Source organism: Pleuronectes platessa, chromosome 13 (genome assembly GCF_947347685.1).
Source record: "Pleuronectes platessa chromosome 13, fPlePla1.1, whole genome shotgun sequence".
Lineage (NCBI taxonomy): Eukaryota > Metazoa > Chordata > Actinopteri > Pleuronectiformes > Pleuronectidae > Pleuronectes > Pleuronectes platessa.
Window position 1 is genome coordinate 22319062 of NC_070638.1, and position 18551 is coordinate 22337612.

At 39.2% G+C, this 18551-nt stretch overlaps 1 protein-coding gene across 1 annotated transcript; it reads right to left on the reverse strand.

The window, feature by feature from the left end:
- Positions 1 to 1488: 1488 nt before the first annotated feature.
- On the reverse strand, positions 1489 to 16635 carry LOC128454017 (protein Niban 1). Its single transcript, XM_053437153.1, has 14 exons — positions 16411 to 16635; positions 12924 to 13054; positions 12648 to 12785; positions 11576 to 11693; positions 10104 to 10262; positions 7146 to 7261; positions 6961 to 7065; positions 6295 to 6457; positions 6030 to 6211; positions 5735 to 5881; positions 5457 to 5567; positions 4470 to 4577; positions 4270 to 4381; positions 1489 to 2990 (listed from the first exon to the last, which is right to left on the reverse strand). The coding sequence occupies exons 1-14, from the start codon at positions 16607 to 16609 to the stop codon at positions 1885 to 1887; spliced, it is 2895 nt and encodes a 964-aa protein (XP_053293128.1). The 5' UTR covers positions 16610 to 16635; the 3' UTR covers positions 1489 to 1884.
- Positions 16636 to 18551: the final 1916 nt, after the last annotated feature.

Here is an 18551-nt window from a genome sequence, read left to right on the forward strand (position 1 = left end):
GGAAAGTCATGGATGTATAACAATGTGTGAAATCATAGCTGCATAGCAGGTGTGTCTGAAAATATGACTTGGAAGGGTTTCTCCTGATTAACTTTCAGTGCTGATTAGGGTTGCAAAATTCCGGGAATATTCAAGTTGGAAACTTGCCATGGGAATTAACGGGAATATAAGGGAATTAACGGGAATTAACAGGAAATTGTGTGGGTAATTTATACTAACTGTATTTACCTTGTCTTATACAGACATAAATATAAGCATTTGTTTTGTCATAGGCTGATTTGAGCCCTGAGGAAACTTTAGGCACTTGACTATTTGCTTCTGGATCTGTGTCATTCTCAACATAGGTCTTGCATCGTATTTGCAAATGTACACAGCCTTTCCTTCTGCATTGGCTGGGGAGAAATGTCTCCACACATGAGATAGTGCACGTGGAATTGTTCTGTAGAATAAGATGAGAAAAAAGCTTGTAAAAAAACACTAATGCAATGCTAGAGATATAAATAGTTAGCCAAACAATTGGAATCGTCTTTAAAAATATTTTACAATTGATGGATAAATGAATAGAAAGAGGATAGATGGACAGATGAACAATCCTCAATCAGCATGTTAATATATTTTCCCAGTAATATCATCGAAACTTACCCGACTAGTCCTGCACACTACAGCAGGCCTCAATAGCCCTGGTGTAGTGTGAAGGATGCTGGTATTATCTGTGCATGTGATGGAGAAATGCACAGTGCAGGGTTGAAATTCACCGAGCAGCATGTGCTGCATTCCATACATCTTTAATATAGAGTTTTGAATTATGTTTTTTTTGCTCAGCGTTTAATTTGCGTATATTTTTTTTTTTTCAAAATTCCCAAAATTCCCGAGCTGAATATTCCCATGGAAAGTTTCCGGAAAGTTTCCGCCCCTTTGCAACCCTAGTGCTGATATAGGTCAGGAAATCACTTCATGCAAAGTTCAAAAGTCACATTTTCCAGGTATCTCTGCATCATGGAGGACTATGCACACAAATATGGATAGATAAAATGTGATTTGATCATAAGATGGAATGATGTCGTGGTGTCATCACTGTGAAGTCAGAATATCATGTCAAATAATACTTTTGTAACCAAAATTCACCACCCGTGATGAGCCTGCTGCTAATTATCATTGACTCCGTTCTTCTGCTCATCTCTATGGAGCTTTGTAGCAGCTTTCACTTAACTGTTTTGGTTTCATGGCTTTAAGTATAGTATTGTATATAGTACATTGTTCGGTTCAGTTTCAGCTCTGATAAACCCAGAGAACTGGACCTGACCAGACAATCAGGGAACAGCACAGTGGAACATTTAGCTGCTACAGAGCCAGATATTTTTCATCAGAGTTGGTGGCACTCATGAAAACATAGCTGAAATTAGATTGTATATTGATTGAAATTCATCAAATAAGACTCCGATGACGGTGATCGTACATCAGTGTGGCCAAACAATGAAAGAAAGTATCTTCAAGAACATGATGCTGACAGCATCTTTATTAGTTTTATCCATTTGAGTGTTAGCCGAAAAGAAACAAATACACATTTTTTAATTTCATGTTAACAAAGTGAAAAACTATTAATGGAATGGGTTTAACTTTTGTCAGTTTCGGTCCTTATCATTATGTCGGTTTTTTTCTACATAATTTCATGCCACAATAATGGAGTGGGACAGGTGATTGACAGGTGAGACTGACTCGTGATTGGTCGAGCTAAGGAGGGCTGGCTTCCCACCACCGTAAGACTCAGAATTTCAGGATAATTTGGCTTCATATTTGTAAAGTAGTTGGAAGTGGAGACACGTCCATCTTTATCAACTGTGGTCCCATCGGTCAGGGTCCACACTTGTCCAGGTCAGGTGACTGTCAGGGTGCGTTGTTGTTGGGACAGGGGCTGACGACCATCTCCACTTCAGTGATCTCTGTCACAAGCTCTCTGATAATAGACACACTGTCCAATGGCGGTTCGGCAGAACTCTCTGGCTGCATTTCCATTGGCTGAAGGTTTTGGAGCTGCTCCTCTTCCACTTCCTCTACCTGCACCGTTTTTCCTGTGTGTTCTTCTCTCTCATCTGCTTCCCCCTCATCAATTTTCTCAAGCTCGCTGCCTTTGTCTTCATCACCTTCAGTCTTCTCTTCTTCGTCTGCCTCGTGTTGTTTCTCCTCTTTTACCCTCTCCGCCTCCCAGCTGTCCTTGATGACTCCTGTCAGGTAAACTGCTCTGTCAGTAGTCTGCAGTTCCATTGTAACAGAAGGTTCATTGGCGTTGCAACTGATGGCCTCGTTTAGTGACTCCAGGCTGATAATTGTCGGGCTGTCTGTGGAAAATCGTTTCGATGGTGAAGGGCAGCAGGGCTGGATGACAGAAGCATCCTCTGGTATTTGGTCTGAGGAAGCAGAACTGTTAAGTATTGCAGATTGATCGCTTTGAGCACATTCAGCTAGGACATCTGTGGACTGCAGCGAGGACACTGAGGACTCAGGAGAGACTGGGGTGGGATTAGTGGTTTCTGGGACAATAGAGTGGTCAGGTGTTCCAGTATCAGCTGTGGTCGAATCCGGCATCGATTGTGTGTCAGTTCCAGGTTGAGGATCTTGATGGATTTCCTCTGAGCGAGAAACCTCCTCAGTTGAAGATTCATTAAACTGTTGTTTCACAACAATCACTGGAGATAGAGGCAACGATCTCTGGTCAGAACCTCGAGTGGAGCTGGGATCAGATTCAGCTGCAGCATTAAGTTCTGGGTCAGTCTGAGGGTAAGCTGTCGTCTGAGCCTCCTCCTCCACCACAGAAGCAGACTCTGTATCTCCACTGGGCCCACGTGAAGAAACATCTGGAGAGTTGTTTTTGGCTGGGCTGTGTAGGGCGGAGCAAGCAGGCGTCTGTCCCAACAGACTGTACTGACTGATGGCCAGGTCCGACATGTCCAGTAACACATTGTTGCTGTTCTTACTGGCAGCATCCTGCACCACTGAGGATAAGACAGATACAAATGTCAAGTTTACAATTATAATGAACATGGTCCTGTTCAGAGGGACTTAGAGTAAATTGACAGCTAATGTTGAGGTCAACCAAAGTCATGTACCCATTGCTGTTTCAGGTAATTCAAAAGTTTTTAAAGAAATACAGTCTTGTTGTGTTTTCTTACATATGATTGTTTGAGGCCAATATCATAGATTTGAATGGCATTACAGTATATTATTGGCAAGGTGGGGAGACTTTTGAAATGGTTTATAAGGAGACAGGATTTAAAAACCTATATTAATTATATATTATAGCATATTAAATGAAAATAGAAAATGTGTGCAAACTTGGTGGGTAGGGGAGATTCTGGCAGCATAATTTCTACAGGAGGAACACATCTGCTGCAGTCTTCTTATAAACTGAACCAGAGAAGTTATACAGGTAGTTTTGTTCATGCCTTAAGCATTTTTATATATCTTTTATTCCTATCAAATATAAAATTGGTTAAGTTGTATTGTTCTACCTCAATGCAACACCACTGTTATAAATTTGATATAATCCATCTAAGATTGCGCCATAGATGGCAGCCTCTGTGCTTTTCTGTCTGTATACAGCATATATCTATTTATTTACTGTATTTGTATACACTATTCATTATTTATTTCCTTGCACAACATAAAGAACCAGTTGACTCAATCGCATACACTAATGACGAATACTTTAATGGTGTCGATCATTAGTGTTTTCAATATCCTACTTTCTTTGCATGAACTATTGTACAGTACTGTCCAGAGCATCCACAACTGTAAGTTCAATATTTTTGTACTATTAAAAAATTTGTTTTTTTGTTGTTGTCCTCAACAATAGCTAAATACCTGTGTCTATTTAATAATAATATTCATAATAATATAATTCATTTATCAAGGACTTTTCAAAACAAAGTCAGTGTTTTACATGAATAAACAAGGTTTACTGATATAATATCATCCCACCAATAAATCACTTACACTGGCTGTGTGTTTGTGTGTTTACTTACTGACACACAAAAGATGAGCATGCCATACGCACTACATTCAACAAACACAACTGAAGTAATTAGATTACTGTGGCCTTGTTGAGTCGACAGCAACACACCGACACAATGTAAAGACTACCGGCATGTTTATGGTGCAGTGACTTTCATCATGCATTATAAAGGTTTCACTGCAGATCAGATTGACTGGAGTTTTTTTTAAATTATTTCAAAGTTGTATTATGTGCATGCATGCTTTTGAGTGTGTTTTTACCTTTTTCTATCTCCGTGCTGAGGATGTTTCTCAGAACATCCTCGTGGACATTATGGATCAGGATGAAGCTGCTGTAGTCAGAGAAGATGTACTGCTCAAACTGCTGCAGCTCCTGCACATAAAACACATCTCAATACTCTGTGTGATCAAAGTGCTGAAAAGACACAGTCAGACATACTGCAGCTGTGTATTCCACCTACAGTTTTCCACTTGATGTCCATCCTCCTGGTGAGAGCAGGTAGAGTGATCTCCAACAGAGCTTCCTGATAGAGCCTCCTCTGGACAACTCTGCTGTCGTAGTCCAGCTGCTGCTCAAACACACACACACATGCAATTTTCACACCCTCTCTCTGATTATTAAAATGCTGATTGTGGAGGTTTTTTAAATGGCCAATCAGATTCTGCCACAGTCTCTTCCAGCCAATCATGCGGTTGCTGTCAAACCTTATATCCCTTCTCCTCTCTTCCAGAGTTAGCTGTCATTCCGTGATCCGCTCTAACCTGCCTCAACTCCAATCTCCTCCAGTCTCAGTCATAGCACCTCTCACCCTTTCTCATTCCGATGACATCACATCGGGGTCTAAAGACTTATAATATTCACCATCACTTTCTCTGTTGTGCATGGCAATAAATGTTTGTCCAACCAATAAATCATAGTTAGTCCTGACTGAAACTTATTTGTTCAATAACTCACTCAAATTATTTTCAACCAATAGTATGGGACAAAAGGCTAGCGTATTATTCACAGCTTGTTGTGACAAGCTTGATTTGTGATCTAGCACCATTTGAAAATGTATTTTGGAAACCTAAAATCATTTAATGTCTAACATACAAAAATGTTATATTACGTACAATCACAATCTATACAGGTGCAGCGTGTGTGAGGGCTTGTAGATGAGAAGTCATTTTGTACAGCTCACATTACTGCAAAGGGCTGTTTAGGTTATGTTAAAGGGCTGATATATTCACATCCATCTAAGCATTTTATTTTATTTGAATGTCATATATTCCATTAATTTAAACCTCTGAAACCCACATATTTTTGTTGAAAACCATTATCGCTATTTAGTGATTGTATTTTTAAATTCAATTTTAAAAACATTTCTTCTATTGCATTTCATATCCAAAAGTCATTTCCAGCACATTTCATAGGACAACATTAAATATTCCATGATGTGACCCTTTACCTTCAGCACTCTTTCTTTAGCTCTCTCCATCTTGACAGGAATTTCCGAAGGCTGCAGTCTGGCCGAGGATTGGAGGAACAGCTCTAAGGTGTACACAGCACTGTCCAGCAGCTGGAACAAACACACAATAAACTCTATATATCTCTGTGTAACACAAACCCAATGCTTTTGCCTTTCACTGTCCAGTGTTCTTCAAAGGCCATCGCCTTATTGAATGGAGCGGTTTGATGGAGCCCATGAATATCGTAAAGTGCTGATGGACGTGCAGCCGTTCATACCTGCTCCATTTCCAAATGTGCCGAGTGAACCAGCCTCTCTGAGCTGATCAATCCAAACCGCAGTTTTAAGTCAGCAAGCGTCTGTGTGAGGTTCTTCGCCTGCCTGTAGCACTGATCCAGACTGATGGAGCGCAGAGAGAGCAAGGCCTGGACACACACACACACACACACAAATTAATCTAAAACCAAGAGCTAATAACTCAGACTTAGAGTGATTTAAGTCAACACAGATAAAATCACCTGGAAAACAGAATCACAGACTCAGAAAACTTAAAGACACAAAGTCTTCTCTCACCTTCTTAGTGTCCTCTGTTCCTCCATTTGTGTGTGTGAAGGCAGAGTCCATCTGTGTGTGCAGTGTCTGTTGCATTCCGTGAATCCCTGCACTTATGTTCTCTGTAAGTACTTCAAGGATGGAGGACATGTAGGGGGCCACAGATTCGCTGTACACTTGCTCTGCTTCTTCACGTATACACACTGGAACACACACACAGACACACAGTAAATTACATTTTCTATGTTTGTTTCAACTTCAGGGGTTAAAGGTCATAGTGCTGTACCTCTGACTTTTTGCTCCAGGAAGGACAGAGAAGACACTATCTGGTCCAGGTTGGATCTGATCAGCGCTTGATTGGCTGTTGCGTTCTGACGACACTCCTCCCTCAGAACCTCCATACTTGATATCAGCTGTTCCAGCACCAACGTGTAGGTTGCGTGCACTGTCTAAACACATGAATCCAACAAAATATATGCTGCACTCACTGAGTCACAAGTTTTTTTAAATAAACTTTAGATTGTAATCACAGCTCACTTCTGCCTCGACCATTGAGTGTTTTTTTATTTAGGAAATATTAGAAAAGTCTGAATTCTTTACATCTACAATAACTGATGATTTGGTCACTAGGGGGCAATATATCAAGCTGTGGACACAACTTTTGAAGTTTTATGAAGGAATCTTGCGGTTTGTAAACAGGTTTTCTTCTGAAATACTTCAAAGCAGATACATAGTTTGAGAAATACAACATTATCTCTTTTTAGTCTCTTTGAATGGAATAAACAAATAACATGATGCCTGTGTTCACTGTATGCTGCATTCAAGGTCTGTCAGACAGTTGATATTTGAGTAAAACTGCATTAAGTAAAACAGTGAAGCAAACTCAGCACAAAGATTGCAGCTGAGGTTTACATGTTTCTCAGAATAACTCGAGTGTATCAGTTTAACTCACAGCCAACCACTGTCGTATCCTCTCTGCCTTCTTGCCCTTCACTTTGGACTGAAGCTGACTCTGCAACCAGGGCAACACTTCCTCCATCACCTGGGAGGCCAGAACCTACGAGAACACAGTTGATTGAGCAAGTAGACGAAGCATTGTGTTTGTGTGTGTGTGCGTGCACGTGTCCAGGCACTGACCTCCTCCTCTGTTCCGAGCAGCATATCCCAGGATTCATAGCATCCTTTGTCCTGCCGGTCGAGTCGGAGTGCTCGCATGTATGCATGGCTCTCATAGGAGGACTTACACCAGGGGTCTGCAGGAAGTGACGAAGTGAGTTGTTAGGATTCTAGAGGATCGTGGATCGAGATCGTGGATTATGATTATTCTAGAATGCTTGATACACAATATGCCTTCTCACATATATTACCATTATTGGCAATACTTTTAATCTTTCTGAGGGTTAAGGGCAGAGGATGTCACACCTTTGGAGATAGAGCATTTGCTGTGAGGGCTTTTACATTTTGGAACAATCTGCCAGAAGAGATAAGACTAGTAGGATTGTTTACCTCTTTAATCTCACTTCTTGTCTATAACTTTTATTATCTTTATCTTTTTTTTTTAACTCTGTTTGTGAATTTTAGATTGTTTGTTGTAAAGTATTTTGAAACTTGTATGAAAAAGTGCTCTACGAATAAAGTTATTATCATTATGTTTATTATTATAATTAATACGTTAGGATTATTAAGATCAACACTTTTTTGTTCCACCATCTGTGTGTTGTGTGTTGCTTTCTGTTGCTATGGTGACTGCGTAGATGTGACATCCCATATTTTGTCAACCTTGAGACATAAAGTAAAAGGGTGACTGTTGCCTCATATGTCAGCAAACCACACAGGAAATCTGCAGTAATATTTTTATCTGTCGCCAGGGCAACCAAAACCACAAGTGTCAAACTCAAATGAAGGGCAGCAGCTACAATATTTGACTCTGTCATCTTTACATTATTACAGAAATCCCAATGCATCTTGTTTGAATATTTAAAAGCATAACACTGACTGTATCCATGCTATAGAAACCTGAAACTTGTGTCTCATTAATATAGTTTGAAGACTACTTAACTTAACCACTCTTACTTCAAAAACAATATAATAAAAAATATAATGAATACTAAAAACAGGTGTTAAGCAAGGAACATTTTTTGAGGATGAAATGTGTACAATGTATTTAATTAAGTATTCTTAATTAAATACAATTCTTAATTCCGTGTTTGATACATCAATTTGCATTGAAATCTATCTTGATGTTGGGAAAGTGGTGCTGCAAAATAAAAATACAAACGAAATACACATTTCCTCCCAAAAGCATGAAGACAATGTAACAATCCTATTTTGAAAGGATTTTAACCTTGTTACCTCCCACCTCTACACTTTTGGGATTATGTTATCATATGTCTTTATACCTTTTCTCCTACAGAGACTCTATAGAGCTTAATCCCTTTTCCCAAAGGACGAGGTGAGGGGGCCACTGGAAGAGAGAGAGGAGGTATCTGTCATAATTGAGGATAATATCCTCGAGTAACTATGTTCTCTGGTGGATGACAAGGTGAATGAGATATGACAATAAGCAAGGTAGCTCCTGTTTTGAATTTTGGGATGCATATTTAAAACATTTCACTGAGAGGTGAGAGCTGGCTTCAGCTTGACAAGACCAACAGCTGGGGATTTCAGGTGCTGTTAGAAATGCCACCCAAATTCAATGCAAATGTGGTTGGATTTGCATATACTGCACCTAAACAATCTCTGTTGCTGCAAGTTTATTGAAAAGAGGAATGATCTGTAAACCCACTGTCGTGAGGGATTTTATTTAACAGAATGTGGAAGCAGAACATGTATAAACTAGAGCAGCAGCACCCCAACATCAAGACGAGGAAGCAGAACACCCAGGATCATTGCCATGTTAAAACGGCTTATGAATGCACAATCAGACATCTTGCCTCAAACTCTGATCTAATGTTGGGTATTTAACTTAAAAGATGTCAAAGGTATTAGGTCAGACGAGGTAAATGGTCCCTTGAGGGTAAGGAAGAGCTTAAAGCATGATTTGATTGAAATGGTGGGGAATGTTTCAGTTCCCTAGATTAAACTAGACTAATTTCTGTGAATTAATTGCCCAAGTACTGAACTGTACGTGGCTAAAGATAAATAATAACCAAGGAAATTATGTTTTTAAAAAGACTTTGTTTATGGTAACCTGGTTGAAAAAAACGGAAAAGGAAGGTGAAAGTCTGCCGGTTAAACGTAAGAGAATGAAGAACTCTTTAATACATCAGTCTATATACTGCCTGATGCAAAATACAGTTCATGTCTAAGCTGACACTCCAGTCATATTGTATCAGTAATTGAAGAGTGAGATGAAATTGAAGGTGGTATAAATCTCTGGCACAAAGCTAACGTCAAGAGGTGTTTTGACATGCTGTGCAGGAAAAACATGTTCTGCTAATTCTAAATGGTATAGCTATATTTAATGATTAACAACAGGTAATACGTTTTTCATTCAAGAAATAATTTCAGCACTTGGGCTTCAATGAAACCATAATTAGTTCTTTATACATTTGGGAGTGTTGGTGAGGGATTTAATTGTTGGACAGATTTGAACTAGAACTGTTTTTCTCTGCTTCTTGTTATGGCACAATGAATTTCCCTTTGTCAATTTCCTGATTCCAATATGAGTCAGCTGCTTTCAAGATTTCACCATTACACAACCGAACCTGTGTCAAAAGCCCACAAGCAGAAAACAAACCTCTGTCCTTATTAGGTCTGGCGTGTTTTATGTCTTGGTTTCACCTTTGTAATCAAACCATAAAATTAAACACGTAATTAAATACATAGTTATGCAGTCAAATGTAAGGGGAAGTTTACCCTTCTTTGAAAAGTTAGATGAAATTGGTAACAATCGTATTCCAGCTGTAACTTGGAGTGGGATGTACCATCAAGAATAACACAGCATTCACGTTGAGCAGCTCTCCCAGGTTACCATGCTAAATTCATCTAGTTTAATCATTTTTCTTTTTCTGATTGGACTCCGTACTTCAAACACAGAGACAGCAGAGGGTGTAAAACTGGGCCTCAGAGACAGTAACTGTATGAATGTCCTACCAAGGTTACGGTGTCTAATGCAGGTCTTGAGGGCAGACAGGAAGTGATCTCGTTCTTCTTCCTGCTGAAAGAGGAAGCAGGCATAGCCTGTGTTGGGCAGGTGCAGATACACAGCAATCACATCTGGAGATGACACCACCGTAGAAGAATCCTCCTTTCCTAAACACACAGACGGTAATGGTGTGTTACAGGTGAGGGCGTGACTCTATTTTCTCCGGACCATACATAGGTTTATGCTCAACAATAAAAGCATTTATGTTAAACATGGACAGCAACACTTTTTTAATTAAATCATATCTTCTTAACAAGCCCTATAAGACAAAATACAGATGAGTCATCATACAAAAAAACATGTCCATTGGTTGAACAGAACATTTATATTTTCAGGAATAAACAAACACAGGTTATGTTGGGGGAAGATACCATCCGGAAAAAGAAGCATTTTATTCGCATCAAAATGTAAGTCTCTGGGACCTAAAACATAGGATGTTGTGATTTACACCCTCATGATGGTGTCAGTCTACCACTTTTCTAGAATCCCAAAATTATTTTGTGAGTATGTACGAAAAGAGATTACAAAATATCTAAACTCTTTAAAGATTACCCACATGTCCCCCATGACTCGAATCACATGAGAATTATTCTGCATGACAGGAACCTGACAAGAGTTTTGGGTTTCATCATTGTCCTAAAATAGACATGTCTTGGTCATGAACGATTCAGTTCTTTGAGGGAGCTCCTTTTTGTTAACGATGGGAGCGGCCCTATGTGTGGCTAAAAGCAATAAAATCTTTTTCGTCACCTCACACAGTCATAAATCATAATATTGCTAATTTTAGGTTCATAATAAATGGCAGAAGTGGTGCTAAGTGAAGAGCTGTTTGCTCTTATTATTACTAAGTGCATACATTGTGGATAGGATAGGATGTATGTCTAACCATGTAAAAAGAATGCAGCAACCGCAGTAATCGTCTCATGCAGTGAAGAAATACTACTTAGAAAAAGATTACATCAACAAAGAGTTTTTAACCTTTCAGGGGGGAACATTTTGGGAACAGCAGCCTGTTGCTCCTGATCCTTTCAATAAAGGTTCTGTACAAAAGTTGATCGTCCTTTGACAGAACACTCCAGAACTTCCTCATCCTGCTCAACCCTGTAATGATCTCCAGAGAGTCTGGAGTCAGGCCAGTGACTGATCATGGCTTCTTGAACTTATTGATCCTGTTCGCCTGTAATGTTGCTTCCCCAGCAGACAACAGCATAAAAGAGAACACTTGGTAAATATTAATTGGCGTATGATGAATCAACCTCAAATCAACCTGGATACAGCAGAGTCAGCTTGTGTTTCTCTTTGTGTCAACGATCAGAGTCAATCTCAGACTGTGCAAATCATTTAGGTTGATAAAAATGGCTGGGTTTCAACACAGAATTTTGTTAAATACTTTAGGTATATAAAAATACATTCATATTACCGTTGAGTATAACAGCACACATTTTCTCCAGGTGAGCTCTGGACTCCTCTTCTGAGGTCAGCACACTGCCCCCTGTTGGCTGGAGGACCAACTTAGCGGCACATCCACGATTGAAAGACTTCAGGTGAAAAGAGAAACACGAATGATGCAGAGGTTGGTGGACAAAGCTGTTAGATGTGTCAAAGTGTAACAAGGCTGAAGATCCAGATTGATTTATACCTCAAGTCTGAAAGGTCTGCTCAAGTCAACTCTGCTACACACGTCTTTAAACAAATTTTTCCTGGAGTTCAAACCCAAGAAAGCCCCATTAATATATCTCAATGATTGTTACTCTTAACAACAGTAATAATATAAGTTTGTTGAGACATTACAGACATTGCAGCTGCTGTGTCCTGCACACTGCTCCTTAAAAACTTGAAAGGGAGGAACATCTTTGTCATATTATTGTACATCTATTTAAGCTCTGCCTTTGTTACTGTTGTGCAAACAGCACTGATATTTACATTAAACAATCTGGACTTAGGTCTCCCTTTCTGTACTTGGGTCTCCAGTTTTCTCTCCAGACCATGAAGTTAAGATGAACCCTTTCTTTTCTGCAGGTACATCACACCTGCCTTAAAAACCTATAGACTATTCCATCATAACAATGGTTATCATAATCAGGGCTGCTCAGCAGGCACCCAGGATTATAGGACTGCGGCCACATCTGCAGGATATCTACACAGAAACTCAGAAGCTGATTGGGGATATGGGTATAAGTGTTTTCCACAAAAGGTACAACTAGAGGTCTTATGTTCTCTTTTCTTGCCAACTAGTTTGTGTCTATGTCCCTATGACTCTGTATGCAAGTCTCTCTATGGTTATCTGGACAACTTCTGGTTTGTATCCATACATAATACATACACAGTATTTGTGTGTAGTCTCTGACATTATGTCAGTGACTACACACAAATCTATGTGTTTGTATGCGTGTTGGCACACATGAATTGGTGTTTTTAAACCTGAACAATATCCAGTGTCAAACAATAGCAGACATATATTTTGAATGTAATTTATGTGAAAAATGTGTTACCTCCTTGTTTTCATGTATCTCGACTTTGTAGTCTCTCCTCAGGACGGCGTACCTCTCTCTGAATTTCTTTCCCTGCTCATCCCAGCAGGAGAACTTCACATTACCTTGGTAGAGCACCTCCTCTGGAGCACACTCAGGCTAAACCCACACACACACACAAACACACACACACACACACACACACACACAAACATACACACATACGTATATATTACATTTTTATCATCTTATACCAAATGTGCACAGATTTTCCAGCTGCATCCAACATGATGGTACCCTCTGAGTCAGCAACAGGCCTCTCCCCTCCTTCTTAGGCTCCACCTCCTGGTGTAAGTGTCCAGCATAGGCAGAAGAGTACTGCTGACGGTAAAACACACTGAAGTCCTGGAACGTGCTGTCAATAATTCCTGGATACACACAAACACATACACATTCATAAAAGAAATTGTCATTATATATATGTCTCTACTTGCCTGGCCCCTTTAAAGACTACAATTCCTTCTAATTCGAAAATGAACTGAAGTAATCAACTCATAGACATTATTCATTGCAAGAAAATATAAATGTAGGGGACAGATTTAGATGTAAGTTACAAGATGTGAAGTAAAACTCCACAAATCAATATCTTCACATCAAAAAACATATTAAATAACTGTATGATGTAAACATATACACTGAACATTTAGCCTCTTTTAGCTCATTGTTTTGTTTTTCTGGCCCATAACCTTATAGTTTTGGTTCACACTTACCTCTCTCATCAACCAGCCAGAATGTACAACCAAGCTAACCCTAAACCTACCCCTAACCCTAATCCTAACCCAACTTTTTAGTGAACATAGTGGAACCTTTAGCAGCTAAAGAGTTACAGGTGGATGAGACCAAAAAACGACAAGGAGAGTCATTGTTGAACCTGATACTTTGGGTTAAACATAAAATATAAAGACGGATGACATGACTGCCCCTCAAATTGAAGCAAAAGCATCTCAATAGCCACCAGGTGTCTGGCTGCAATATAGGTTGTAAACTCTTCCTTCTCCATGTTAATGGTTAGGGATGGACCAAAACAAATTATATGCCATGTAAATTTTCTCAAAGATTTTTTAAGTTATTTTAAGAAAATTCTTATCATAGCCTAATTATGTATGCCCAAGGGCTTATGTCTGCAGTAAGTTTGGATTTAAATAGTTATTTGATGCTATATATAGCGAATGATTGACAGCTGAGAATGACTCATGAGTAGTCAAACATGTGTATTGATGGGACCTCTATACCACAGCTCCCTCCGCTAATTGCTACTGACTCTGCACAAGATTGCGATGTTCATATCCAGGATTAAGTTAAATTTCTGGATAATCGGAGGAAATGGAGATGTGTCATTCATCTTTATTTAAATTTATGGTGTTGAAGGACACAACTTAGATCGTATAATAATGTTGTGTGCTAAATGTAAAAAAAATACACATTTGTGCTAAAATACAACTTTTTTTGTTCTCATCTTCCACCAAATAAGAGAAAAAAACAAGGAATGCCGGTTTTCGGTTACATTATCAAGATACATTTCATCTTTCAATGGTCTGCAAGACAATAAGTGGGGCTCAAACACTCCATGAAATCGTTTTCATACATCACTAGGTAGTATTAGGCCCCATCCTGTGTGGCAAAATATTTTTATGGTAGTTGCTCTCATATAATAGATTAAAACAGGTGGCAGTCCCACTGTTGCATCTCTGCTCTGAGCACATTAACATGGGCAGGATAGGGGTGAGGGACGAGTAGTCAAACTATTAGCTCACACACATGTTGTGTGAATTAACTCTCCAATCACAGAGGAAAATGAAATCAGTAAATTAGCAAAGTCTTGTGATCATGATAAGTCCAATTGAATCTACACAACTACACAGACAACGTTTGTGTGTTGTGGTATTGTAATATTTAAGTTGTCTGAAATTATCAAATGAACAATATTTTTGTATCTGGGGACAGATATGAATCAATATGTTTTCCGTTTGATAAATATTATAAATGGTAAGTGGTCTGTATTCATATATCACTTAACTAGCCTTGAGGATCACTTAAAGAGCTTTGCAGTGCTGGTAATGCACTTTGTAACAGTGTTTTGAAAGTTGCTATATAGATACGGTTTATTATTATTTTTATTATTGAAGCTCGAATATAGAATTATCATTGTGATCATTTTTTATCTGGGATTGCAAAATTCATATGGATAGTGCTTACAGTATTTAAGTTGTGTACAGACAAAGGGACAGATTACTGTACTCTCCTGATTATAGGCTCTTGATTTGTCTGTGTGTGGATCAGTCATAATGTGTTCTTTATCATCGTTTACAGAGCATGGATATTATCATGTATTCTTGGGATCACCCTGAAGCCTCACTTTGATCTTTATATATACACACACACACACACACACACACACACACACACACACACATACACACACACACACACATACACACCCACAAACACACATACACACCCACAAACACACACACACAGATTAGACAACCCGTAATAATGTAATAGTTGGAAATGGCTGTAATTACCTTCTAGTTTGCAGTAGAGATAAGTGACAGGATGTAACTGTGCTGATAACATGTATAGGAATGCACGCATGGAAATGAGCAAAGACACTCTCTTAGCATAATAATTGTTTTTAGAGTCAAATTTAATTTGAGGTTTACATTATCATCCCTGATATGACACATTTTGTATTGCACAGTAAATTATAAGTTCCTTTTTCATGGTATCATCCCATTTAGAGAAGCTATGCTGGTGGCCTGCTATATACATGCAGTGTGAATATATGCCCCCATGTTGGTTTGTTTCACAGCCCCCTCCCCCTGCCTATTTCCTGTCTTCGTCCTCCCATGAACAGTCAAACCCAGCACTGCTACTACCCACAGTTTTCAAAATGACAACACACTCCTCTCTGACATTTTCAACTTTTTAGCATTGGACTGCTTTAAATCATACACCCTATATGTTTTTAAGATATATATGTATAGTATATACACATGTAAAATACATGATATAACTAATATAAATGAGCTGGATGAAGTGTGTAATTATTTAATCTGAGACTTAGATCCAGAGCAGAGTAGAGAGTAAACCAACATAAAACGCTGACATCCACCTTTTAGCACAATTACTTTTGATACATAGAAATTCACAGTCTGAATTACCAATAATTCAAACTAGAAGGGTAGTCAGTAGAGTGCATTCCTCCACAAAGGACCAACGTGTCGCCTTATAAAACCACATTTAAGATTCTTATTTGGATCTGCACCAAATTGCAAAAACTCATAAATATAAGTCTCAGGTCCGTATAATGCCTGTTTTTAGTTTTTATAAGAATTATTATCTGAGAAATCAAGGGGAAGGTTGATATCACCCTGTGACGCAAAGAAAATAAAAGTGAAAAATAAAATCCAGAATGTACCCCCTGATTCGGATCTGCAGCAAAAAAAATAGTTCTTTCTTGACCCGTTCCACATCCTTACACCACGTTTCTTCTTCAATAGCTAAAAGTATCACTGCTGCCTGCTACCATCACTTAATATCACCCCTGTCCAAAGCCCTACAGCTTCTGTTATTTCTCTTAAAATGACATGTCTCTGCTTCTTTCTCTCTATTTATTCACATTACTCTCTGTGGAAAAAACTTGAATGCTCTAAACAAGAAATGTGCAAAACTGTAGATTACGCAGAAGAATTCTGAAAAAGTTTTGATCTCTTAGTTTTACCTTTAATGTGGCTGATTTTGGCCTCATCCAACAAGCCAGAAGAAGACGCGCCCATAATGCCTTCGTTCCCCTTGCTGTGAAATGTCTCTGTAGAAAATAAATTCAGGTATCTGACTGTGTATACACAGGAAACCATATGAGATGCATGACAACCAGATGAGATGCTCTTATGTGTCAGCTCATTTCCTCTGTGCAGCATGCGCCGAGCTGGGGCGGGACACTTGAAACTATAGGTGAAGTTTGTCACAGCAGTTGTCTCACCAACTGTCATCATCACACAAAACACACACAGTCTCACAGCCTTACTCTTAGGGCCATCTGCTGGTCGACACTGAGATGGAAAAGCATGTCTGATGTGATTCTTTAGTATACACAATATATCCATACTAAGTATTATCTATTTCCCATTAGTTTTTTCATGCTTATGTCGCACTTCACACACATACACACACACAAACAGGTTTGTGCCACTGTCCTTAGTAGGACTTTGCATTGACTTCTCCTCATTGTGGACAGTTTAATCAAATCAGTTTAATCAAAGCCTTATCCCTATAACCCTAACCATAACCATACACTTCAAATCTCACCCCTAACCTTATAGAGTACCTTAGAAACACCTCACCAGGACCAGGCTCTGGTTCCTATGAGGTCTAATAAAGTCAGTGTTTATACTGGAAAATGTCCTAAAGAATCAACCAAAAAGAATACACACCCCTTACAAATACATTCACACATAACTAGGGCTACATTGTAGCACTGACTCGACCCGAGCACCCGCACGTTGAAGCCTGTTGCGGTTCGGTGGAGAGAGTGATCGATGACCAAGCTCACATCTCCGCGTTGCATGCGTGTTGTGCAATGCGGCAAGGATAAAAGCTTTACTTCCTGCGTCCGTCACGCGACGTCAATCCTTGCCTGCTAATTGCTCATTACGGTCCACGCTATCAAATAGCACATCCCACTGTGAACATTTTATGTAAATCGAATGATAGTTGTAAAACAAAGCTTACTTCCTGTTGCCAGTAGGTGGGGCCATCACTATTATTACGCACAGACATATAGCTCTGTTCAAGGAGGCACTCTGATTTTGTGTCAATTGGACAATGTCATCACAACTTAATTTTCACACTGATCAGTAGGTGACGCTATGACCCTGAACTAATATTAATACATGGAGCTGTTCAGATCAGGATTGTGATCATAGGTCAGTAGTTTGGTGCCGGTTAGATAATGCAGAGTGGATTAACAAAGTACTTGCTGTTTCATGGCGAATCAGTAGGTGGCGCAATGACACTGAGAAAATATTGACACATAGAGCTGTTCAGGCTTGGACTCTAATGAGGAGACAAAAGTTAGGTAGTGTTAGGACAATGCAGAGTGGAGTTATGACAACGTTGTGTCCTTTGGCGAAGGACTATCCTTTGCCGCACATCAATGTTTACACGGTTTGAGGAAATGTCACAATTCTGACCATGATCCGATGACTTGCCTCCTTTGAGCTGTTTATTGTAAAGCAGCCAGGAGCAGTTCATCAAAGTATAAAACAGGTCACTTCCTGTAGCCACCAGGGGGCGTTGTGTTTTCAAGTCATAATTTCTGTGAAGATGTCATCAAGCTGGGACTTTTGTCTTACATGTCTAGTTTGGACTCGATTGGACAATGTATGTTCGAGATACAGAACCTCGTGTTTTGATGCATTTAATCAAACTTTGAAGCCACTATCACACGGTGTGACGACAAATAGATCTTTAAATCAGTTTTTATCTCCACCTTGTTGTGATGACACTCATCTTTATTTGAAGTTGACCTGACGAAAGCCCCGGGACAAGTATGTAAAAGTAAAAAATGGTGAATATGGTCAAAATGGCCACTATATGAAAAATGGCCGGATTCCTGTGGAGTTTTTCATAATGCCCCTTGATACTCTTTTTTATGACTGGTCGCGATACACCTGTCCTCCAATTTTGGTGAAGATCGGTCAAAGGGAAACCTAGGGGCTGATAATAATAATAGGAAAAATATTTAAATTTCAATAGGGCAGCAGGATCACAAGCAGCATGATGGGGACAAAATATGAGGATAGAGTTAATATGGAGATACAAGTCCCTTCTCCCTTTAGTCGTCATGGGGTATGACTCAAT